This window comes from Gorilla gorilla, chromosome 18 (genome assembly GCF_029281585.2).
Source record: "Gorilla gorilla gorilla isolate KB3781 chromosome 18, NHGRI_mGorGor1-v2.1_pri, whole genome shotgun sequence".
NCBI classification, from domain to species: domain Eukaryota; kingdom Metazoa; phylum Chordata; class Mammalia; order Primates; family Hominidae; genus Gorilla; species Gorilla gorilla.
In genome coordinates this window covers 94,079,972-94,105,599 of record NC_073242.2, presented here as the reverse complement: position 1 = coordinate 94,105,599, position 25,628 = coordinate 94,079,972, and the positions used below count along the sequence as shown (strand labels likewise).

The following is a 25,628-nucleotide window of genomic DNA, read 5'->3' as shown; positions in this document are numbered from 1 at the left end:
AATTTTATGGCTTATGCAATGTGTTGCCTCATTTAGCTTTATTTCAACTACTCATAACATGGATATAAATGTTCACATGGGAAACTACCTCACATCTTTTTTTGGAGGGAGGAAGGGAATAAATTGTAGGCAAATGTCTAAATGTTAAGCATCTATCAGCCCCACTCTTCATTCAGTCAAAATGATGAATGCATATGATCACTTGGTACAGTCATTCTTGCCTACTGTGGGACAAAGATCAGCAAAGAGCAGTAAGACTCAGCAGACTTCTAAGGGATGCTCCCCTCCATTCCACTCCAACCCCCACCTCGCTGGGGAGGGAAATGAAGGGCTGCCAAAGGGCCACTAGGGGGCCACACAAATCTATCTGGGGCTGTTGAGGAGGCCTTCACAAGGCAACGAGGCTTGAACTGACTACCAGACTTGGAATCTCGCCAAACTGGGAAAGTACATCCCACATAAACCTCTGCAAAGACCTGGAGAGCCTAGCTTGGGATGTGAAACTGCAGCATGAGGATATTATGCTCAACACCCACAGGGCTTCCCAGTGGGAAAATGGCTCCAGGTTCTCAGGCATATGCCTAAACCAAGTACAAAAGTTTCTGCTCTAGCAAGATCAACAGACTATGTGATATTAGAAAATTTCCACTTTTCTGATTATAAATTACCCAGTCTCAGAACTGTCATATTCCAGTGTTTAATGCTATCTAATATTTGAAAGGATTTTTTAGCAGTTGCAGCAATCTTGTATGTTCAGCCTATAAATATCATTCCTTTCTGCTGCTCAGTAACCTAGCCAAGGATAAAGGAACTGCTGGGTCCCAGGATGATGGAAAGGCTGGGGGCAGATTTAGATTTAGGAAAAGGTAGTGTTTCCTGACTCTGGGAAGATGGAGGTGGGAAGATGATAGAAAAAGTATCAAGGATATTGAACTTGCTTAACCCTGTTGAAACTGGGATCATCAGCTTTAGTGTAGAGTACTGCAAAATTAGATCAGGAATAAGCCCCATGACTATATGCCCATTCAGAATAAGCGTTTGCCAGGCAAATGACAACAGCATGGCAGGCAGATGCTCGCCTTAAAAGATGAAACTCTTTCCAAACATTTGGTAGTTCAGCAACATCCAGAGCACTAATTAGAAAGTTGTTTCCCAGGCAGCCGGGCTTGTTTCTCTGCTACAATGTTACTTTCCATCCTTTGCTGACTGATTCACTATAACTCCTCTCATTCAAAATTAGGCAGTGTTTACTATCAATTTCCCTATAACTACAGCCATTCAAATGCTACTACTCATTTTTTCTTTCATATTTGTGTAAAATTTTACTGCTTTCATTTGTTTTTCTTTAAATAGACCATCTTTAATATATATGCATTCTTTTTTTAAAAAAAGAAGCATTTTAAAAAAGGAAACATTTCCCTTATTATCTTGTCACTTGCCAAAAATAGAAGGTAACTTAAAAATAAATGCAATCAAACCAAAACGATGCCATTACATTCTAGCTAGAGTTGTATCATAATATCTCACAAAAGAGATTGCGAAGCAGAGCAGATGTGTTAAAACGGAGATGTTCTACTTGGTGTGTCAAGGATTTAAAGACTTAGAAAAGAAAGAATTATCTCACTATGTAAGTTAATATCATTTGACAACCTTACCTATCAAATTACCTATAAACCACCCTGTGCCATCTTATGGGCCACTGCTGGTAAAAGTCCCAGACATTGGGAAACAACGTGGTCAGAAACTTTCAACATGAAGCTTTCAATATGATCAAGCTGGATGGTTGCGGGTGGGAGAGGTATGAAGCAGTCATCAAACAAAACATGCTTTTTGGCTGAAATTCAGTGGTATTTTTGTTACCAAGATTCTTAGTTTTCAGAATGAGGTACCAAATGTATTTTTGCAATGTTTTAATTCCCTTCCTTAGGTAATTCTTAGTGACTTATTTGGGCAACATTAGTGTTGCTATATATAATAAGTTTCATTTTAGATGACGTGGTCTTTCTGTGTCTGTTGTGCTCTTTGAATGACCCATTAAGCACATTCTAAGTTTCAGCAATTGATTTGTGTGATTTTCTGACCAAATGGCTCAGGTAATTTGAAATTGAGTAGACTCGGATTTTCTCTCTTTGAGGAATATTCACTCTTCCCTGTAAAACAATCGGGTCTTTCTCTTCCATTATTCTTTCAAGGAATTGGTTGTCAATCTTCTCTTCATTCTTGCCAGCCTGTAGATTTTGAAACCAAAAGAGCCTATAGCTTGAAGGTAGAGGCAGCCAACGTGCACATCGACCCGAAGTTTATCAGCAATGGCCCTTTCAAGGACACTGTGACCGTCAAGATCGCAGTAGAAGATGCTGATGAGCCCCCTATGTTCTTGGCCCCAAGTTACATCCATGAAGTCCAAGAAAATGCAGCTGCTGGCACCGTGGTTGGGAGAGTGCATGCCAAAGACCCTGATGCTGCCAACAGCCCAATAAGGTACAGACGGATTTATTTTAAGAGCTTGGATGGGGAATTTTAGAGTCAAGAGGTTCTGGGAAAGCCCTGTAGGAACCACGTTTTTCAATTTCAAAAAGGGTTCAAGTTTACCAGATTCAATAGAATGTAAACAAGATTAAGATTTAGAATACATGAGCTTCCCTTCACCTCTGTTCCTGACTTTTTGGATAGGATTGTTCAAGCTACATGACTTTGCTCTGGAGCAGATTCCCCCAGGCATACTAGGTGACGGAGCCCTGAGCTGGGCCTGTCTGCCTCAGGGGACTGTGGGGAAGTATAAATAATTATTGTGAAATAATTATAGTAATTGCAATTTATTAAATACCTTCCCATTCTCTGGTTACTCTATGAGGAGGTTAGGTATGTGTTCTAATCAATCCCCTCAACTTAATCGATGTATAAATTGTTAGTCCTTAAAATGAGAGGAAATTGGAGGCACTGCAAGACAAAGTGACTTGCCTGGAATGATACAGCCACTGAGCAGGAGGCAAGGAAAGCCAGCTCTGTCTAACTGCTGCTGAGTACTTTGTAAAAGTAGTAAAGTGTCCAAATAAATTTCAGGTGCTTTTATTATTATGAATACCTTTTTTTGTGACAAAAAATGTGATCCAGAACTGTCGCTGGGCACCGTGGCTCACATCTGTAATCTCATCACTTTGGGAAGGCTAAGGCGGGTGGATCACCTAAGGTAAGGAGTTCGAACCCAGCCTTTACAATGTAATGAAACCCTGCCTCTACTAAAAATACAAAATTTAGCTGGGCATGGTGGCATGCACCTGTAATTCCAGCTCCTCGGGAGGCTGAGGCAGGACAATCGCTTGAACCTGAGAGGCAGAGGTTGCAGTAAGCCGAGATCAAGCCACTGCATTCTAGCCTGGGTGGCAGAGTGAGACCCTGTCTCAAAAAAAAAAAAAAGAAAGAAAGAAAGAAAAAGTGATCCAAAACTCTGCTTCTCCACTTTCCTCTTCATCCTGAGCTAATGACTGATGAAGCTAATGACAAAAATGAGAGGGTGATAAGAAGGAGGTGGAGAAGGGACATGAATCACACATTTATAGAGTGGAAGTTGATAGTGTCCTAGAATTTCCCCTAGACCGGATTCTAGCAGGGGTTTCTTTTCCCACAGCCACTCCCCTCATTTCCTTCTTGCTTGGATTTCTTTATATGCTTCCACAGGGTCTCCCAACCCTCAGTCTTTCATTTACCTCTCTGCATGAATCCTGACTCTGCAGCCAGAGTGACCCTCATACAATGCACATCCAAACATCACATCTTACCTTAGTTAAAACACAAGAAAAAATTAATGATTAAATGGTTCCCTGTTGTCTCCCTCTTCAAAATAATCTAACCTCATTCACTTAGTTTAAAAAACTTCTTTGCACCCCTCTACCTCCATCTCATTCTTTGAAGCTCTCCTGCTGTCTCCTAATCCCTGGACTTCACATGTTCCTCCTTCTAGCTGGTAGCCCTTGCCTTTCCAAGTTACCACATCGGACTCATTTTCTCCGTCTCCACTTAGGTGTTATCTCCTATAGGAATTCTTCCAGGGCTCCCTAGAGATGTATCGGATGTCCTTCCTCTTGCTCCTCCCTACCTCACCCCCCAGGCTACATCGCAGGGACACTTCGGTTATGCGAGGTCCTCACTAGAGGATAGTCTCAAAGAGCTGGATGTCTGTCTAGTTTAGGCCTTGGAAAACTATAGCCCATAGGCCAAATCTGGCTGCCATTTGCTTTTCTGTCTCACTCTCTTTTTTTTTTTCTGTTGTGAAAAAAATTTACATATCATGAAGCATGAACTTTACCTGTTCAACTTGCACAATTTATTGGTTTTTAGTATATTTCATGAAGATGTTCAACCATTACCACTGTCTAATTCCAGAATATTTTTATTGATCCCCTCCCCACAAAAGAAATCCTTTGTCCATTAGCAGTCCCTCCCCGTTTCTCCTGCTTCCCAGCCTCCTGTAACAATTAACTTATTTTGTGTCTGTATGTTTGCCTATTCTGGACATTTCATATAAATGGAATAATACAACATGTGGTCTTATGTAACTGAATTTTTGCATGTAGCATAATGATTTTGAGGTTCATACATGTTGCAGAGTGCATCACTAATTCATTTCTTTTTATCTCTGAGTAATTTTTCATTGTATGGGTGCACCACATTTTATTTGCTCATTTATCATTTGGATACGTGTTTGAGTTGTTTCCAAACTTGGCTATGACAGATAATGCTGAACAGTCCTGGACATGTCTTAGCCTAAACATGTTTTCCTCTTTCCTGGGCATATACCTAGGAGTGGAATTGCTGGATTATGTGGTAACTCTATGTTTAACTTTCTGAGGAGCTGCCAAAGTGTTTTCCACAGTGGCTGTACCATTTTACTTTCTTATCAACAATATATGAGAGTTCCAGTTTCTCCACATTCTCACCAACACTTTTTTGCCTCTTTTGATTATAGCTATCATAGTGGGTATGAAGTGACATATCATTATAGTTTTGATTTGTATTTCCATAATGACTAGTGACACCAAGCATCTTTTGTTTGTTTGTTTGTTTGTTTATTTGCTACTGAGACATAGTTTCACTCTGTCACCCAGGCTGGAGTGCAGTGGCATGATCTCAGCTCACTCCAACCTATGCTTCCCAGGCTCGGGAGAGTCTTGTGCTTCAGACACCCAAGTAGCTGGGACTACAGGTGCACACCACCAGGCCCAGCTATTTTTTAAAAAAATAGAGACAGGGTTTTGCCATGTTGGCCACGCTGGTCTCAAATTCCTGGCCTCAAATGATCCACCTGCTTCTGCCTTCCAAAGTGCTGGGATTACACGCATGAGCCACTGCACCTGGCCTGAGCATCTTTTTATGTGCTTATTAGCCATTTGTATGTTTTCTTGGGAGAAATATCTATTCAAGAATTTTGCCCATTTCATAAGTGGATTATTTGTCTTTTTATTGTTGTTGTAAGAGCTCTTTATGTATTCTGAATGGTAGGGCCTTATGATTTGCATTTTTTTCTCATTCCATGGGATATCTTTTCAGTTTCTTAATAGTGCCCTTTGAGGCACAAAAATTTTAATTTTGAGGAATTCTAGTGGGTCTATTCTTTTTTTTAATGTCTATAATGAAATAATTGTCTAATCTAAAGTCATGAATGATTTACACATTTTTAAAAAATAAACTTTATGGTTTTAGCTTTCACATTTAGATTTTTATCAGTTTTGAGTATAATTTTATGTATGTTGTCAGGAAGGGGTCCAACTTTATTATTTTGCATGTGCATATCCAATTATTCCAGCACTATTTGTTGAAAATACTATTTTTTCTTAATTGAATGGTCTTGGCATTCAGGTTGAAAATTGACCATTCATAGTCATAGAAACCAGGATTGTTTTGTACTGTTGATTACATTCCATTAATTATATGTCTATCCATACAGCAGTACCACATAGCCTTCATCACCATAACTTTGTACTATGTTTTGAAATCAGGAACTGTGAGTTCTTCATCTTTTTTCTCACCACCTATTTTTGTAGATAATGTTATATGGGAAGACAGTCACATCATTTGTTTGCATATTACCTATGTCTTCTTTCCTGCTGCAAGGGCAGAGTTGAGTAGTTGAAACAGAGATTCTAATTTCTGCACAAGCTAAACATTTGCTGGCTGGCCCTTTGCAGAACAAGTTTGCTGGCCCCTGTTCTAGATCATCACTGCACCTTCCACTAAACAGAGTACATGGCCCAAATTCGATGTCTAACAAATATTTATTGAATAAATAAATAAAATAACTCCTGATTTGGCTTGGAAGGTCAAGCTCACAGTTTTTGAGTGTAAAACAGGAGGCGTGATAGAAGTGATGACATCTTATTCACACATTTATTTGACAAACCTTCATTGAGCACACACTGGGGGTTACCAATATACTTAGGGAGGCACTAATGAATTTACTTATGAAAAAGTAAATGGATCTAAATATGAAAGGAAATTACACGGACAATGGAGTTTGTCCATTTATATCGAAGAAAATAGTGGCAGGAAAGAAGGAATTCCCAACTATAAGTGGTGTTGGGTTGCTTTTGGATCTTTGAACATTGATTCTTCTGAGGAAAAGAGAGATAATTAACATTTACTGAGCATCTTTTCAGCCTCATACAACAGGTTTTACAAAGTTATTTCAGTCAGTTCTCACTGACATCCTTTGTGGCTATGACTGCTCTAGAATTGAACAGGTGGGAAGAGTGAGGCTCAGAGCAATGATGAGACTTCTTTAAAGTCACGTGGACAGTCAGTGTTGAACACTGGATTTCAGCCCAGATCTGTCTTGAGTTCATTTTGAGCTTTTTACTTTAACCCAGCAGCCACTAATGGAAAGATTTCCCAAGAAGGTTTGATTACTATATCCTCTTTGTGCAGAAAGATATGTTACATAATGACTATGGACCCTTCTAACACCTTTAAACGACTTAAAAATCTTCACAGTGTGAATTTTAAATGAGTTATCTCTGGCCTAGAATATCAAGGTGCATTAGAAACTTTTTAGAAGAGCAGTGACTGTGACGTAAAAACACTCACTCATTTCCTCTGCACCTCATTGTCTCCAAGGATTCACATCTGCAATTGATTATTTGGGTCATGTTTTCAAATGGTAGCTGTTCTGTGCATGTAGGCAATTTCCATGTCTATAATTATCCAAGGATGCTCAATACCACACTTGAACCAACCCCCCACTCCCACCTACTTGGGTCTTTGTTATTTAGAAATACCAGACAAATTTTAAGAGAATATTCAAAGCTTTTATATTTGTTTGTTTTTGAGACAGGGTCTCACTCTGTCACCCAGCCTGGAGTGCAGTGGTGTCATCATGGTTCACTGCAGACTTGAGCTCCCTGGGCTCAGGTGAACCTCCCACATCAGCCTCCCAACTAACTGGGACTGCAGGTGCATGCCACTGTGCCTGCCTAATTTTTGTTTTGTTTTGTTTTTGTAGAGAGGGGGGTTCTCACTATGTTGCTCATGCTGGTCTCAAACTCCTGGGCTTAAGTGATCCTCCTGGCTCAGCTCCCCAAAATGCTGGGATTTCAGGCATGAACCACTGCACCTAGTCTATTCAAAGCTTTTTTGTTGGTTGGTTGGTTGGTTGGTTGGTTGGTTGGTTGGTTGGTTGGTTGATTTTTGGAGACCGAGTCTCACTCTGTTGCCCAGGCTGGAGTGCAGTGGCGTGATCCCAGCTCACTGCAATCTCCGCCTCCCGGGTTCAAGCAATTCTCTCCCAGGTAGCTGGGATTATAGGTGTGTGCCACCATGCCCAGCTAATTTTGTATATTTAGTATAAATAGAGACAGGTTTCACCATGTTAGCCAGGCTAATCTTGAACTCCCGACCTCTGGTGATCCGCCCGCCTTGGCCTCCCAAAGTGCTGGGATTACAGGCGTGAGCCATCAGGCAAGGCCTCCAAACTTTTTATCTAATGGGTCTTTTATCCTCCCTTCCTAATTTCCTGGTTGTTTCTCTTCAGCTTTGAGGACATTTGTGTCTTTGGACATATAATGGAGGCCTTGCAATATCACCATAACTCTTAACTTCTTGGACATTCTGCAGTTTTTTGTTTTTGTTTTTTTTTGTCTCAGACTGTACCATTAGACACATTTTTGTTCACAATTTCCTTTCTAAAATATTATCTCCCTTTAGTTTTCTTGGCACTAACCTGTTATGCCTCAGATAACACTGTACCTGATGTCTTCACTAGTCTTTGATCCCTGTCCAGGCATTGACTTGGTCCTTCTCTCTGTGTCCACTCACCTATAGGGCTTTTACCCAAGCCGTAATTGACCTAAGTGGATGCTTCAGATTTCCTGCTCCTAGGCTGATCTTTCTCCCCAACTCTAACTCTGCATTTATGATACTGTCTGTTGTGCATTTTTACCCATTTGCTTTTTCTTTCACTAGCTCACTCATTTATCCAAGACATATTTTTGATCTTATAATTATTGTGACATACTTTAAAACAAAAACAGCTGTTTCCACCCCTGACTTCCTGAAGCCTACAATAGAGTTGAGTCTTTTCTTTCTGAGCATTTTGACATATCCTTAATTAAATGTCAACCTTTCCTTCCTGGTAATTGATTTTTTTCTTTTTCTTTTTAATTTTTTAAATAATTTCAACATTTATTTTTGATTCAGGGGGTACATGTGTAGGTTTGTTAATGGTTATATTGTGTAGTGCTGAGGTTGGGGGTATGATTGATCCTGTCTCATTACAGGGCATATATCCAAAGGAAAATCAATTTTATAAAAATTTATTTAAAAATATATATCCAGAGGAAAATAAAAACACACAAGCACTCAACTGTTCATCACAGCACTATTCACAATAGCAAGCATTTTGTTTTTCAATGTCTTTAAATCTCCCTCTCTCAGACACTCAGGTGAGAAGCTACCTGGGACTCTCTCAGCCTCCCCTAGATGCCCAAATATCCACTAAATCCTACTGGGGCTTTCATCATCATCTAGGATTCCATTTCCTCTGTCACCCCTGTACTTCACTCTCATCACCTCATGTATTTAAAAACAAAATCAAATCCTTAAGTTTCCTCTGCTCCTTCTTCTACTCTCACTTCCTCAGACCATCTTGCCCATCATGCGTTATTGATCTCCTTGAGAGCTTGCGTTCTTTTATTTGCTCCTCTGCTCAAAGCCTTCCATGATTTCTCACTGGCTCTAGGATGAAGGTCACACTCTTATATATGAGAGCTTCCACAGTCTGTTCTCTGTGTAACAGCAGCATCAACAACAAAAATAATAGCAGTTATTGTTGGTTGCAATGTGTGAGTCACTAAATTATGTATCTTAAACATTTATTATTTTATTGAATTCTCACAGATAACATAAAAGTTAGGTACTATTGATATTCCAGTTCAGCCAGGTTTCTACAATCCCAGCTACCCAGGAGCCTGAGGCAGAAGGATGACTTGAGCCCAGCAGTTCAAGACAAGCTGGGGTCACATAGTGAGATTCTGTTTGGAAAAAAAAATACGCATTCCATTTTAGAAGATAAATATGCTAAGGCTCAAAGAACTTAAGTGGCTTTTCCAATATCATCTAGCTTATATGTAGCAGATTATGAAGTTGTTCTTAGGACTTCCAAAACCCAAAACTCATGCCCTTCATTGCTGTGGAATAATACCTTGACTTATTAATGATCTTTCTTCCCACATGTGTGTTGTCATGTCAACTAAATAGTGAGCTCCTTCATGGAAGAAAAAAAAGTCTTTGATTATTTTTTTGACTCCTTTCCACATAGTGTTATCTGCTGAGGGCACAGTTGCTGAGCCTCTTCTGACATTGAGGAGGTGTATGAATATCTTTGGTTTTGTCACTGTGCAAGGGGACTCATTATTCTATTCCTATGGGGAGCTGTGAAGTTAAGTGACATCATGAATGAGCTCATGTTTGTATACTGTGAAGTGCCGCTCAGTGGGGGGTCCCTCTTTCCTGAAAAGAACATGATCTGGGATTAGAAGATCTGGCTTCCAATATTGTCTCTTCCAGAAACTAGACATAGGCCATTTGTAAATTTCATCTTTTGTAAATCCAGGCGATTAAACCTTCTGATATTCATGGCCTCTGCTATCTCTAATATTCTTTGATTTTTGACCATCACTGAATGCCTTCTGACATACTCATTTTGTAAATTTTGGGAAATCATAGCTTAGACCTCTAAGAGCAGAAAACCACACACTTATGAAGCTCAGCATACTACCTGAATTAACGTAACCCATTTTTGTTCTTTTCTATTTTGGAGTTAGTATAAGGGAGTGGAAAGGGAAGGGGTTTGGAGTTCAACAGACCCATTAAAACAAGACTGTATCCTGGGCAAGTTATTTTACCTTACTACAACTCAGTAAATGCTATTCTTCCACCATCTCCCACCTCACTTTGCCACAAATACAGCCCAATAATATTATGTGATTTTTTTATCCGTTATTAGTAAAAAGTTAACTTAGTGGGTGGGAGTAACTAAAATCTTCAAGCTGTACTGTTATGCACAGCCTGGAGTCATTAAAATATGGGAAAATGCCCTACAAGTAAATGGCCAAGCTTACTTTGCACATTACACGCTGGAACTCAGAGCCAAGCTAACTGAGAACCCCTGAAACTAAATGAACTAAACAGATTTACTAAAATGTAGTGAACATTTTTCTTTTGTCTTTTTTTTTTTTCCTGAGACAGAGTCTTTCTCTGTCACCCAGCCTGGAGTGCAGTGGCATGATCTTGGCTAACTGCAGCCTCCGCTTCCCGGATTCAATGATTCTCATGCCTCAGCCTCCCGAGAAACTGGGATTATAGGTGTGTGCCACCATCCCCAGCTAGTTTTTGTATTTTTTAGTAGAGATGCGATTTCACCATGTTGGTCAGGCTGGTCTTGAACTCCTGGCCTCAAATGATCCATCCGCCTTGGCCTCCCAAAGTGCTGGGATTACAGGAGTGAGACACTGCACCAGGCTGCATTTTTCTTTAAATAAGACAAACTGATTTTTAGGTCTATACATGATCTTGATAAATTTAAATACACTTGAATGGATTTAAAATTTCATATGCAAAAATCTGGCAAAGGTTTGATACATTTGTGACTTTCTGAGTAGTTTGGGAGCAAGGCAAACTCACTTTCCAAATGCAGTTTCACAAATATTCAGAGGATGGGTGATTGTAGTAAATATGGAGAAATATGCACCACATTATTATACTTCTCAATCAAATATGCTAAACAACTCTTTCATTCATTGTACTGAATAAGGAATTCCAACGTGGCAAAGTTATTTCTATAAAAGAATCGTGTACAAAGTTTCAAAAGTAAATTTGATTAGAAAGAAAATCTAGCTTAAGCAATTCATTGAGAAGCTTGCTTTAAATATAGCATGGAGAAAATATTCAAATATTAAGCTGCTCTGAATGTCTTGGTCTAATTGCCTCATTTGCATTCTGCTTAGGTATTCCATCGATCGTCACACTGACCTCGACAGATTTTTCACTATTAATCCAGAGGATGGTTTTATTAAAACTACAAAACCTCTGGATAGAGAGGAAACAGCCTGGCTCAACATCACTGTCTTTGCAGCAGAAATCCGTAAGTATTCTCCTCAGGGTTTTGATTCTACTTTACCAAGTATTATTGCTTCAGACTCTATATTCTGGAAAATAAAATAGCTGAGATAGACTAACTTTTTTGGTCTTAAACAGATTTTTCAGTCTTTAAAATGTGTTTTCGGTTATCTTTCTAGGAATACATATAGGCAAAGGGAAATGTTCTTGTTTTCTCTGACAGAACTGGCTATAGACTTGGCAAGAGAGCCAATAACCCTCAGGAGTTTGAAACTCATAACGATCACTGAAAGATTTCCCACTCCATCCAGTCACTAGTCTTCACTGAACCCAGAAAAGCAAAGTCCTTACACCCAAGGTTTGTGGGTTCTTGTTTATCTATAGACAACAACTCAACCTTGATCATGCATCTAGTTGATCAGTCATCAAGCTTGATTTCTGGACCCTGCCCCAGAGCCTCTGATCCAGTAGGTCTGGGATAGGGCCTGAGAATTTTTGTTTCCAACAAGTTCCCAGATGGTTTTAATGCTACTCTCTAGACTCCCACATTTAAGAACCACTTTGATAGACATCTCTCTGGGGATCAGGCTCCATGATAAGCCTTTAGAATTAAAACTCAGCATCATAGTCAGCAGATGTGGAAAAGTGTTTTAGTTCTTACTGGTCTTAATATTGACATTTATTCTAGGATATGCCTCTCCCACTTACAGCACCCTTCAGCTCTTACATCGATTCTGTGACAAGAACATCTTTCCCTGCACTGCCCAGATAGGTGGCTGGAGCTTACTCTTTCCCAAGAATATGCTTGGACCAATGTGTATTTCTCCTTGACCTTTCTTGACTGTCTGCATTCTGTCTTCCCAGACAATCGGCATCAGGAAGCCAAAGTCCCAGTGGCCATTAGGGTCCTTGATGTCAACGATAATGCTCCCAAGTTTGCTGCCCCTTATGAAGGTTTCATCTGTGAGAGTGATCAGACCAAGCCACTTTCCAACCAGGTAATCCTGCTTTCCCTATTCTTGGCTAGGAACAATGCATTTGGAAATAGAGTGTGTTTTTTAAAGCATCACTTGGAGATACCAACCACTGCCCAAAAAGGTTTCAGAGCCATAGTTTTGCTCTGAACTTATGTTCTCTAATTAAAATCAGGCTTTCTAGCCAGCCAGAAATTTTTGAATAAATGATGTGCCAATGTCAGCATGATTTACTTATGGGCCACCTTTCTCTTTCAGCCAATTGTTACAATTAGTGCAGATGACAAGGATGACACGGCCAATGGACCAAGATTTATCTTCAGCCTACCCCCTGAAATCATTCACAATCCAAATTTCACAGTCAGAGACAACCGAGGTTTGTACTAAGGTTCCTACGCATTCAGAGAAGTAGAACTGGAAAACAAATGACATTTACATTGCATAGCACAAGTATTTTCACTAATCTTTATAATGTCTTCCTGTTGAAGATCAAACCGGAAATAATAATGCCACCTCTGTTCTGAAACATGGGCTCATTTGATGCATGCGAATAAGTGAGTCTAATTTTATTGACTTTTTTGGCTTTGATATTCATGAAGCAGTGGGAAAACTAAGTGGGGAAGCTTACAGGGTCAATATGCAAACAACTCCATTTATCTTTTTTTTCAAGAGGTTGATAAACCCTTGGGGGAAGGATGGCTTTATGAATATTGATATCAAGTAAAGCATTAAAAGAGATTAGTTCAACTTTGTAAGGCAATTTAATCTTTCAGCTGGCCTTCTTTTCCAAGTACAGTTTTAATGCAGTGTGCCTGCGTACAGAGCTCGATATCTAAAAGTAGTTGCAGAATTGTTGCCTGAAGGGCATGAAACAAAGCATTGTTTGTCCATTATAAAAATGGCAAAATTTAATACGATTTCTGCTTCCCCTTTCATTAGTTAAGGAGGTTCTAGACTTGCAGATTATTAGAAATAGATGTTTTTGTTTTTGTAGTCCCAGACCTGATGCAGTCCCTAGATAAAGTTGGTAGCAGAGCCAGGAAAGATGAATATATGTATATATTTTTTACTCTCATCCACACTGTTTTTCTCTGTCCATTACTTGGTAGTGAAATTGCCCATTTAAGTTTGTGAAGGTGCAGGCCTGTGAAAACAGGGAGACAAATGCCACCATTTAACATGGGAGCAAAAGGAGGAATACAGATTGCTATATTCATGCAATCCATGCTAGCCATGTACTAGGCCATAGGTTGATTGCTTTCCCTGCGACTGAGAACAGGCTTAGAGGATCTTAAACTTTCTAGTAAGTATTATTACTTTCCCCATTACTGTTATCACTGTCATCAGTACCATAAATACCAGTTGCTGTGTTCCACGACCCATGCCAAGATCCTTTCCACACTCTGTCCACTTAATTTTCTTAACACCACCATAGGTAGGCATTATTGTCACCCCTATTCCACAGATGAGAAAAATGAGGCACAGAATCATTAAATAACTTGTCTCAAATCAATCAACCAAATAAAAGTTACGGCTGGGTTTAAACCCAGGCTCTCAGAGGCCAGATGCTATAGCCTTAACCACTGAATCCTTTCGTGCTGATGATTAAAGCAGACAGGCGCTCCCCATGCTGCTTGGATTTTGAGGGTCTATGATTTGATTTACCTTATTATTTCTTGAACTTATGTGAGTATTTAATTATGGGCCTTATAAATCAAGCACACACCAAATGAGACAATGAGGCAAAATGCCCTAGGTGTTATGACAGCCTTTTCTCTCCCAATGCCTTGCTTTCTACAATGAACTTGCTCTTAAGAACCGAAGTGTGAAGGAAGTTATATGTAGAAAAACGTGTTTTAAAAGAAGCCTACAAAACAACCCGTTTCAATTTGTAAATGATTCCCATCATTTTAAAACAGAAACGTTACTTAGCACTCTTTAAGTTTGTATTTACACTAGGATTTTTCTTTTACCTTTTGGCTTTGGTGAATGTGCACTTGTAAATCTCTGAAAGAGATAATTCTGCAAAGCACTAATGTAAATGGATAGTTCTCAACCAGAAACACACACCCCTCATGGGACACACATACGTAATACAGGAATTCATTTTGTAATGATAGTTTTCTCCAAAACAAGGAAACTCAGGCACATAGTGAACATTTAAAAATGTGTACTGAGCTGAATTGAACAGAGTGGCACAAATAGTGTTTGCATAATGCTTTCTAAGATATGTATACATCTGTATTTGAATTTATGAAAAGCCGTGTGTTCACTCAGAATTTTCTGCATTCTCAAATTTGTTTCCAGTTTCACCTTGAATTGACAGACTGCTATATTTTTTCAGCTTAGGCTTATATCAGTTTTCTGACAAAGAAATGCTTGTAACAATATATTGCATAATGGATTTAGTTTTAACAATAGTGAAGAGATTGATTCGGTTGCCCAGAAAACTCAGATGTTCTCATATGACTATTAGCCACCATCTTTTGTCTAGTTTCTCAAATATTTGTGGTCAATCTTTTATCTGTGTTGATGCAATTCTCAACTTACACTGGAGGTCTAACTCCTGGGGCTGTATTCCTAGCAATATTACTGTTTATCATGGGACACCTACAAACAGGACCTTTACTAAGCTTTCCCTGCTGTGATAACTTTGCCTCCATCACCTGCCCTGTACATTTTCTTTTTATATGTGCAATCATGTTTAGTTGCTGTTAACCTCTGAAAACATTATACTAAGACATATTGTTCTCTAGGAAGTTATAAGTATTTTACTTTGTCACAATACTTTGCAGATACCATCTATATTTTTCAAGGAGATTATATAACACTAGATGAGCCAATTTACTGAACAATTCATCTCCCCTGCCCTCTCCTATAAGAGACTAATACCACTGTTGAGCTACTGTTTTTGCAGGAAATTGCTACTTTTTAAGAAAAATTACTTTATTAACTATGGCAAACAGTTAATGAAAACTCCCATGTTTAAAGCTATTACAGAACCTTAAAGCAAATACAGTCCTATAATTATCATTTAATAGACTTTCTTTCTACTAGCTCCTAAAAGTAATTACATATTGAAGTAATCCAAAAGGAGTAATCACATTCCATATCCTATTAATAGCCTACTGAGTTACCAAATTTCTCGGCTGAGACTGCTTTCCATAGAAAACATGAGATAATGGTTTATATCATGCTGAGTAAAAGCATCAAGTCTCTTTCTCCTTGAGTGTTTACTTCCATTATGCCATGTAAATAATCAGTATTGTGTTTGCCTAAACTCCGGCATAAGCATTCGGCGTTTTTAGAAATATAAGAGGAAAAGCCATCTTAATACACACAAGCTTTTTATTTCATTTTATCTTATTCCGTTCTGCAGCCCGAGCTTCAAAGCCGACTCAGCAGGCAGCAGGAAAATAGAACACTGGATGATTCTTCAACATTTAAATCCATCTTGGGCTATTAATATCAGGAATGGTGCTATTTGGGCAGATGAAGAGCGTGTCTGCCCAGGTTTTGAGATGCATTTACTTTGAAAATACCAGGCATGTGGCATCTCTTAAATCACAAGAAATATGTAATGGATGAGAAAAGTGCAAAGAAAAAAAAAAAGACTGAGATAATATCTCTCCTCTATGTAGCTCTTAACTGGTTTATAAAACCTTCTCATGTCATTGTTTCACCTAATTCTTCAAACAGTTGCATAGGGCAGGCAGGTGGTATATTTTTATCCAATTTTCAGATAAAGAAAGAATATGAGACATCAGAAGGGTCAGTGATTTGCCCAAGGTCACACAGCAATAAGTGCAAAAACTAAATTTAAATATTTGGAGGGCCCTGTTGGTTGTACATGGCACACTGTAAAATGAATATAAAGCTCATGTCTCTTCTAGTGAATTCATTTCAAAAGTCTTTGTTTATCCTATTGTCAATAATAACAATCCTCAGAAGAGGCAAATTCTGAAATTTAATTTATGGATTAATCTAGGGTTCCAGGGAATGTGTGAACAGAACAGGACAAGGTTCTTCAATTTTCACTTTAATCACAGCCATAATAATTGTAGTAAAATATATTTGCAAAGAAGTTTATAATTTGCTTCTATTACAAAATTAATACCTATTTCTTGCAGGAAAATTGGAAAATACAAACCAACAAAAATGGTATTAAAGCATTAAAATAACTTGATAATAAGCTACCCAGAAATAGTCACTATTTGTATATCCTTTCTTTGCATACATTTCTTTTCTTAAAAAAAAAAGAAAAGAAAAGCAACTGTAAAATATATGTCCACTAATTTTCCCACTTAATAGTATGTTATACAAATCAATATATGTATGTCAATATTTTCAAGTTGTCTTTCTACCTTCATCTATGAGGATATATAATATCAGTTGACTGTAAGTACGTACATTGTTTTCCACACCTTCGCCAAATATCTAATTATTCTTTTAGGATAAATTCCTAGAGTGTTTTGGGAGGCTGAGGCAGGTGCATTGCCTGAGCTCAGGAGTTCAAGACCAGCCTGGGCAGTACGGTGAAACCCCTTCTCTACTAAAACACAAAAAAATTAGCTGGGCTTGGCCGGCGTGCACCTGCAGTCCCAGCTACTCGGGAGGCTGAGGCAAGAGAATTGCTTGAACCCGGGAGGTGGAGGTTGCAGTGCGCTGAGATCGCGCCACTGCACTCCAGCCTGGGCAGCAGTCTGGAGTGCAACAAACAAACAAACAAACCAAACTCCTAGAGTGGAATTACTGGATCAAAAGCTATTGCTACTTAATTAATAAACTGATCATCAGAAATGTTATACCATTTTTAATACCATTGGTAAAACAGGTGAGGTTTTATTTTCTCACATCCAAGTCAATTCTAGTTAGTATTACTCTTTTTAATCATTGGCAATTTGGTAAGTTAAATGTAACATTTTAAGTTCCAGTTACTTTCGTCATTTAAAGCCAGGTGTTTTTAATAATTATTAATCAGTTCTTCTTTTGTTCTTATACGTTGGCTATTTATGTCCTTTGCCCACCTCTTAAATTATATATTTGTCAGTTTGCAATTGATTTGTAAAGTCTGTTCATCGATTAATGCTATTCACCTTTGACCTACCATACCTACTGCATAGATTTTCCTAATGTTTTAATGTTCTTTTAATTCTGACTCTGCTGTATTCTTAAGTAGAGATGTTACACTTTTTGTATCAGTTTTTGTCTATTTACTATTATCCTTAGCAAGGTGTTCCTCACCCAAAATTGACATCAACATTAACTTATCTTTTCTTCTTTCTTATATATCTTTTTCCCCCACCTGTTGGGCGTTTTAAAAATATTATTTATGAAATATTTAGTCATGTCTCACTGGTTTGTAAGGGTATCTTTATTGTCTTCTACATTTTTTATGATTAGATTTTTTTAACTTTCTATTCTTCCCATTCTGTCTATTTACTGGTATCATATTTTTCTTTAATAATTTTATACATATATATGTTGAAACCTGACAGATGCTTTCTCCACATTATTTTTATTTTATTACTATTTTACAAATCTTGCTCTTTTTATTCTTTCTGATATAATTTAGAATTATTTTTCAGGTGCCCTACAAGTACTTTTGTGAATCTTATTGAGCTTATCTTAAATTTATGGATCAATTTAAGAAGAACTAAAATTTTAAAAATACTTTTCCTGTCCAAAACCATGGTCTGACTTTCCATTGAATCAATTCTCCTTTTATTACCCTCAGGAAGTCATTGTAGTTTTCTTCATTTTTGTATCATGCATTTCTTATTAAGTTTATGGTTAGCTACTTTACATTTTGGAAGATATTATAAAGTAATTTTTAAATAATATTTTCTATCATTTTTCTGGCTTTTGAGGTTTCAACTCAGTATTTTATGTGATTCTATTTTCTGTCCTTTTTAAGCATACCACTGCCACTGTACTTCTTTTTTTTTCTTTTTTACTTTTTAATGGGTTGACCTAGAGTTTGAGCTGTACATTTACAGGTAATCCAAGTCTGCTATCAAATAACACTATACCACTTCACACTTAGTACGAGTACCTTATAATAAGAAATTAATCCTAATTTCTCCCTCTTGTTCCTTATATCATTGCTGTCACTTATTTCACTTATAAATAAGCGTGTGTGTGTGTGTGTGTGTGTGTGTGTGTGTGTGTGTGTGTTTCATGCACCGCATAACAATGTCTTGGACAGCAGCAGACCACATATAAAAAGATGATCCAGTAAGATTATAATGGACCTGAAAAATGCCTATCACCTAGGATTTACCATAACTACACTTTTAAACATTATTTTAGAGTGTACTCATTCTATTTATCAAAAATAAAGTTCACTTTAAAACAGCTTCAGGTAGGTCCTTTGGGAGGTATTCCAGAAGAAGGCATTGTTACCATAGAAGACAACAGCTCCATGTGTGTTACTACCCCTGAAAAACCCTACGGTGAGACAAGATGTGGAGGTGGAAGATTGTGATACTGATAATCCTGATCCTGTGTAGGCACAGGCTAATGTGTGGGTTTACATCTTAGTTTTTAGCAAAAAGGTTTTTTTTCGAGATGGAGTCTTGCTCTGTTGCCCAGGCTGGAGTGCAGTGGTGCAATCTCGGCTCACTGTAGCCTCCACCTCGTGTGTTTTAGCAATTCTCCTGCCTCAGACTCCCAGGTAGCTGGGATTACAGGCGCCCGCCAGCACACCTGGCTAATTTTTTTTTTTTTTTTTTTTTTTTTTTGGTATTTTTAGTAGAGATGGGGTTTCACCATGTTGGCCAGGCTGGTCTGGAACTCCTGACCTCAGGTAATCCACCTGCCTTGGCCTCCCAAAGTGCTAGGATTTCAGACGTGAGCCACCATGCCTGGCCAACAAAAATATTTAAAAGGTTAAAAAATAATAATAATAAAAATTAAGGTTGATTTATGCCTAACGTAAATGATGAGTTAATGGGTGCAGCACACCAACATGACACATGTATACATATGTAACAAACCTCCACATTGTGCACATGTACCCTAGAACTTAAAGTATAATAAAAAAATAAATTTTTATAAGTTTAGTGTAGCCTAAATGTACAGTGTTTTATAAAGTCTACAGGGCCGGGCGCAGTGGCTCAAGCCTGTAATCCCAGCACTCTGGGAGGCCGAGGCGGGTGGATCATGAGGTCAGGAAATCGAGACCATCCTGGCTAACACGGTGAAACCCCGTCTCTACTAAAAATACAAAAAATTAGCCGGGCGTGGTGGCGGGTGCCTGTAGTCCCAGCTACTCGGGAGGCTGAGGCAGGAGAATGACGTGAACCCGGGAGGCGGAGCTTGCAGTGAGCCGAGATGGGGCCACTGCACTCCAGCCTGGGTGACAGAGCAAGACTCCGTCTCAAAATAAATAATCAAATAAATAAATAAATAAGTCTACAGTAGTGTAAGGTAACGTCCTAGGCCTTCACATTCACTCACTCAGTGACTCACCCACTTCCTGTCCCGAACACTCCATTCATGCTAAGTGCCCTATACAGGCACAACATTTTTTATCTTTTATGCCATATTTTTACTGTACTTTTTCTATGTTTCAACACACAAATATGTGCTCTTGTGTTATAATTGCCTACAGTATTCAACAGAGTAACATACTGTATAGGATTGTAGCCTAGGAGCAATAGGCTATGCAATATAGGGTAGATGTAATAAGCTAAACCATCTGTGTTTGTTTAAATACACTACGTTTACAGGAGGAAATCTCCTAACAATGCATTTCTCAGGATGCTTCCCTGTCACTAAGCAACTCATGACTGTATATATGAATAAGCACACCTAATCAAATACATTGTTGCATTTATTACTGTGAACAAATTATTGTGTGTTAGGTCAATTAAAATATAAGAAAAATAAAAGTGTCTGTTTCTTCATCACTTATTCCTTCTTCCACGCTCTTCTTTTCTCTCTGTATATCCAGATTTCTGACCCATGTTCTTCCCTCTAAAGAACTTATTCTAACATTTCTTACAAGGCAGGCCTACTGGCAACAATTTTTTTTTCCATTTTTGCTAGTCTGAAAAACTATTTCTCCTTCACTTTTAAAAGATAATTCTGGTAGTTAGAGAATTCTAGGTTGTTATGTTTTTTTCTCTCAATACTTTAATTATTTCACTTTATTCTCTTTTTGCTGGCATGATTTCTGAGAAAGTGGATGTAATTCTTATCATTATTCCTCTACGGGTAAGGTGGGTTTTTTTCTCCTGACCTCTTTCAGCATTTTTTAAAAATCTTTGATTTTTCTGTAGTTTGAATATGATATGACTAGGTGTAGGGACTTTCTTTTTGGCATTGATACAGCTTGATGTTCTCTGAGCTTTCTGCATCTGTGGTTTGGTATCTGACATTAATTTGGAGAAATTCTGTCATAACTGTTTCAAATAGTTCTTCTGTTTCTTTCTCTCTTCTGTTTCTGGTATTATCATCACATACATATTACACCTTTTATAGTTCCACAGTTCTTGGATATTCTGGGGTATTATTTTTTCAGTCTTTTGTCTCTTTGCTTTATAGTTTTAGAGGTTTTTGTTGATCTATTCTCAAGCTCAGAGATTCTTTCCTCAGCTGTGTCCAGTCTACCAAGGAGCCCTTTGAAGGCATTCTCTATTTCTGTTGATGTTTTTTATCTCTAGTGTTTCTTTTGGTTCTTTCTTAGAATTTCCATCTCTCTGCTTACATTGCCCATCTGTTCTTGAATGTTGTCCACTTTATCCATTAAAGACCTTAGCATATTAATCACAGTTGTTCTAAATTTCCAGCTGGATAATTCCAACATCTCTGTCATGTGCGTGCCTGGTTTTGATATTTTCTCTTGTCTCTTCAAATTGTAGGATTTTTTGTTCTACTTTTAGTATGCCTTGTAATTTTTTTTTTTCGTAACGGAAATGGTGTTGTGGGTAACAGGAACTGCTATAAATAAGCCTTTAACAATGTGATAATAAGTTAAAGAAAGGCTAGCATTCCATAGTCCTATGACTGGGCCTCAGTTTTTAGTAAGCTTGTGCCTCTGAACTGTAAACTTCACAAGTGCTCCTTAGTTGTTTTTTTCTCCCTCCTTTGCTGGGACAGGATACCTGGGATGGCCTAGAGTTGGAAGTTTCTTTTCCCCAGGTCAGTTAGTCTCTGATAAAATCCCAGAAGATTAGGCTTCCTTTAAAATTTTTTCTAAGATCAGGCCTTGTTAAGAACAGAATGCTCTGGCGTATTTCAAAATGGTTCCTTTTTCCCTCCCCCTACTGATAGCATGAGGGAATTTTTCTCTAATATTCACTGTGAGAACCAGGTAGAGTTCCTGGAGGTAAAAATCACACAAGTGTTTGTGCATGTGTGTGGTAGGGGGTCACGGGAGAGGTCCTGTGACTGGGTTGCCCTAGAGATTTTAACTTCTCCACACTGGGCCTCCATCAATTTGTCAATTACAGTTCAGGTTTTTCTACCCCAGCACTGGTTCCTGAGGAAGTTTTTGCTTGTTGGTTCCTAATCTAGTAAGTTCGATTCTCTGTATCTACTTGTCTGTCTCCAATCTGGGGACAGCTCTTTGCCCTGTAAACTCAATTCTCTTATGAATCTAGGAAAAGTTGTTAATATTCTAGTTTGTTTGTTTTTTTATTTGGATGGAGGGGTGACTTCCAAGCTTCTTATGTATCAGACTGGACTGAATCTGTTCTAATTTTATTTTCTTAGTCACTATTTTTAGTATAAGTTATAACTGTTTTAATTTATTTATTTACTATTGGGCATTATTACAAAGTGATATAACTTAGCTGATTTTCCTGGGTTTTCTGGAGCAATAACTACATAAAAATTAATGGCAATTTGTTTCACCTTTTAAAATACTTGTTTTTCATCTAATTGCATAGATTTACACTTTTCAAATATGTGCTATATCATAACAATAGTAATGGCCATTCTTGGTTTACTTATTAATTTAATAGGGAAATTAGTTCTTGAGTTTCATCATTAAACATCATACTGAGTGTTAGATTAAAATTAAGATTTGTGTTTTGGGGGGTGTGTGTGTGAGAGAGACAGAACTTCCTTTACATTGTTGTGTTACTAAAAAATAAATGTTTAATGTTTATTACAATTTTTTGATTCTAACAAGAAGATAATATAGTTTTGTGTGCTGGCCTAGTGACCTGGTAATTATAAATACAATATTCTAATATTAACTTCATAATTTTAATTTTCAACCCTCTTATTCCAAACAACAATCATTTGATAAGGTACAGAGGAAAAGGCAAGGCCTAGAGATTAAAGGCTTGGCTTTGTTCTCTTTCTAAAGGGAGAACAATTTTAATATTAATATCTGAATATTTGATATATAATCCTAATAATAATTTATAAAACAGTTGTAAATTATTACACTATATGAATTGAGCTGCCAATTTGAGAGATAAAGGCACTGACATACTAAAAACTGGTATCAAAATTGGAATGCATCCCGGGATCTCAGAACCCCAGGGCTACAAGCTTTACAATGGGCCATCTCAATTAGAATTGAAGGTTTATCAGATCATGGGGTTACATGGCTATCAGAAGGTTTTTCTGTCACTTGAGCAGCCAAGGAAAATTTTAGGAGTTTTCAGTGAGTTTCTATTATAACGACAACAAAAATACTCGAGATTTTCAAGTAAATCAATTTTAAGAGTAGCCTTTTGTAAACCATGAAGCCTCTTCCCTGTTTGATTTGGCATTCTCCATCCTTGATGCTTCTTCTCTAGTTAGTGTCAGTGTGGCTTTCATCAAATTCTAGATATTTCTTAGGTTCCCTATGATAGCCTCTTCTTTCCATCCTTCTGTAATCATGAAAAGATGAAAAAATGAGTGCCAGGAAGTGTCCTAAAAGAAGGCTTTCACAGTGAATATGAATCTGATGTCAGGGAATCCCCAAAAGCACATCCAGCAAAATTAGTTATATTGTGAAAGCACAACTAATTTTGATAGTTATCATGAATAGAGTTACCCACAGAGAAGCTGTAACTACATGGTGACCTACAAACAGGTCTGTCTGACTCCATCCTTGCCCCCACTTCCCTCAGTCCTCAATAAACAAACTGGACAATGCCTCTCTCTCTCTCTTTTTAAAATTCTTTCCTGCCTCTCCATTTCCTATGTATTTAACTGAAACTCCGTAGCTTAGTGAGCAAGACATTCCATGCTTTACTCCTTGTACACTTTACCTCTACCATGTCCTTTCTCTTGCTACCTTAAATCTTAAGATTCAGAAACTTGAAACCATGTCAAGTTTCTGAAATACGCCATGCTCTCACATGTCCATGTGCAGGGAATTTACTCCCCCTGTCTATCCCTCCTCCTTTAAGTCTCACTGTACATAAAGACATCTCTCAGGTGACATCTGGCCTAACATCTCAGAACATTTGGGCTGCCTTTTCCTAGTGCTCCAGGAATACTGCCCTAACCTCAATTTTTCTTATCACTCTGAATTCTAATCGTATAACACATTTCCTTGTCTCCCACTAGAATCTGAGCTCTGTGAGGCCAGTATCCCAACACTTAAGAAAAGTGGGTTGACTAAATGCATAAATTAAAAGTAAAGGAGTGGTTGAGAAAACACTTCATAACATATAATCTTCTTCAAAAATTTTAAGAATTAGTTATTATTATGGAAAGAATGAATCTGTCATGAAATAAGCTCCAGGATGAAAAAGAGAACAAATCATTTGATGCCAGAATATTCTAAAGAAGTCAGTACCCCATCACCCAGCCCTTCCATTCTTTCATCCATTCAGTCATTTACTTTTCCACAAAATTATATTGGAGACCTAAGGTTAGGGGGAAGAATGAGATGACCCTCTAATGTATTCGTTTTGCAAGTGTAATATCCAAGATGGGCCATGTGGCAGATCAATGAGCACTGAAACATTCAGAGTTGAGTTTGCACTGCTTAAACAAAAATAAAAATAAGAAAGCAGGCAAGCAAAGACATAAATAAACAACCAAATGTTTGCGTGGAAAGCAATGTTGGTTTAGTAAGGATAGCCAAGACAGATTCACTCAGATTAAATCAATTGGCAAATAAATGCCTTTCTTTCTGTTTTCCCCCCTGAACTAAGGACATTTTTTATGAGCAGCACAAACTGGCATGCAAATATGCTTCTGATTTTTCACTTTCATAATTTAAAGATAGCCAAACAGATTTTTGTAGGATGTATTTTTCGCCCTTAATTGCTCCAATATGGAAGATGCTCTGTTGGGAGATCAAAATGGCAGATGTCTTTTAATGCCCTGCCATTTTCACTTGTGTAAATAATCATGTTTCTTTTCTGCCTAAAATTCATTGCTGCAGTTTGTCTCACACAGAACAGAGTTTATCTTTGAACCCGCTCTCTCCTCAATCCAACAACAACAAAAAAATAAATAGATCTTCTTGGTAGATCAGACATCACTCTTTCAAGGTTGCACGTGGTCACTGACTTAACTAGTTAGCTTAAAGACCCTAAATGTCAATATCCCCCCGAATCTCTTCGTAGTTTTCTTTGTCTTAAACTAAGAAATACGTGGGCAGTATGTTCTTTTCTCTCCATTTACCCTACCAACAAGGAGAAAATTACTATCAAACATAAGTGAAAGCAGAGTCGATTTTAAGAAATGTGATTAAACGTGACAATGAAAAGTCTCTTAATGCTAACAAACTGCATACTTCGATATCTCATACACACATGCTTGAATTTCACATGCACACAGGCAAGTATTTCTATCATGTTACTCTTTATTGTACTTCTTGTTTTGCAGATTCCTCAGTACAAAAGGCAATAATTGGAAGAACAGTGGTGTGTAGCTCCCTAATTCAGTTAGGAGACATTATAGCCATCAGAGTCTTGGTCAATTATTTTCATTAGTACGTTAAGGCTCATCATTTATAGAATTTGCATCATTGTAGCATATCTTTTATTCCAAAATATTGGGAAAGTAATAGGTTTCTTCTTGCCTCCTTCACATTGGTTTGTTTGTGAAGGGTGTATGTTTGCGTGTGTATGTCTGTGTCTG

At 37.9% G+C, this 25,628-nt stretch overlaps 1 protein-coding gene across 5 annotated transcripts in view; it reads left to right on the top strand.

Moving 5' to 3' along the window:
* Positions 1 to 25,628, top strand: part of CDH11 (cadherin 11) — a 181,076-nt gene that overhangs the window by 141,803 nt on the left and 13,645 nt on the right. For all 5 annotated transcript variants that reach the window (XM_055366807.2, XM_063700263.1, XM_063700262.1 and 2 more), the window contains 4 exons: positions 2,228 to 2,481; positions 11,496 to 11,632; positions 12,472 to 12,605; positions 12,840 to 12,957. In XM_055366807.2, coding sequence (XP_055222782.1) covers positions 2,228 to 2,481; positions 11,496 to 11,632; positions 12,472 to 12,605; positions 12,840 to 12,957 — 643 coding nt within the window. The remainder of the gene's footprint in view (positions 1 to 2,227; positions 2,482 to 11,495; positions 11,633 to 12,471; positions 12,606 to 12,839; positions 12,958 to 25,628) is intronic.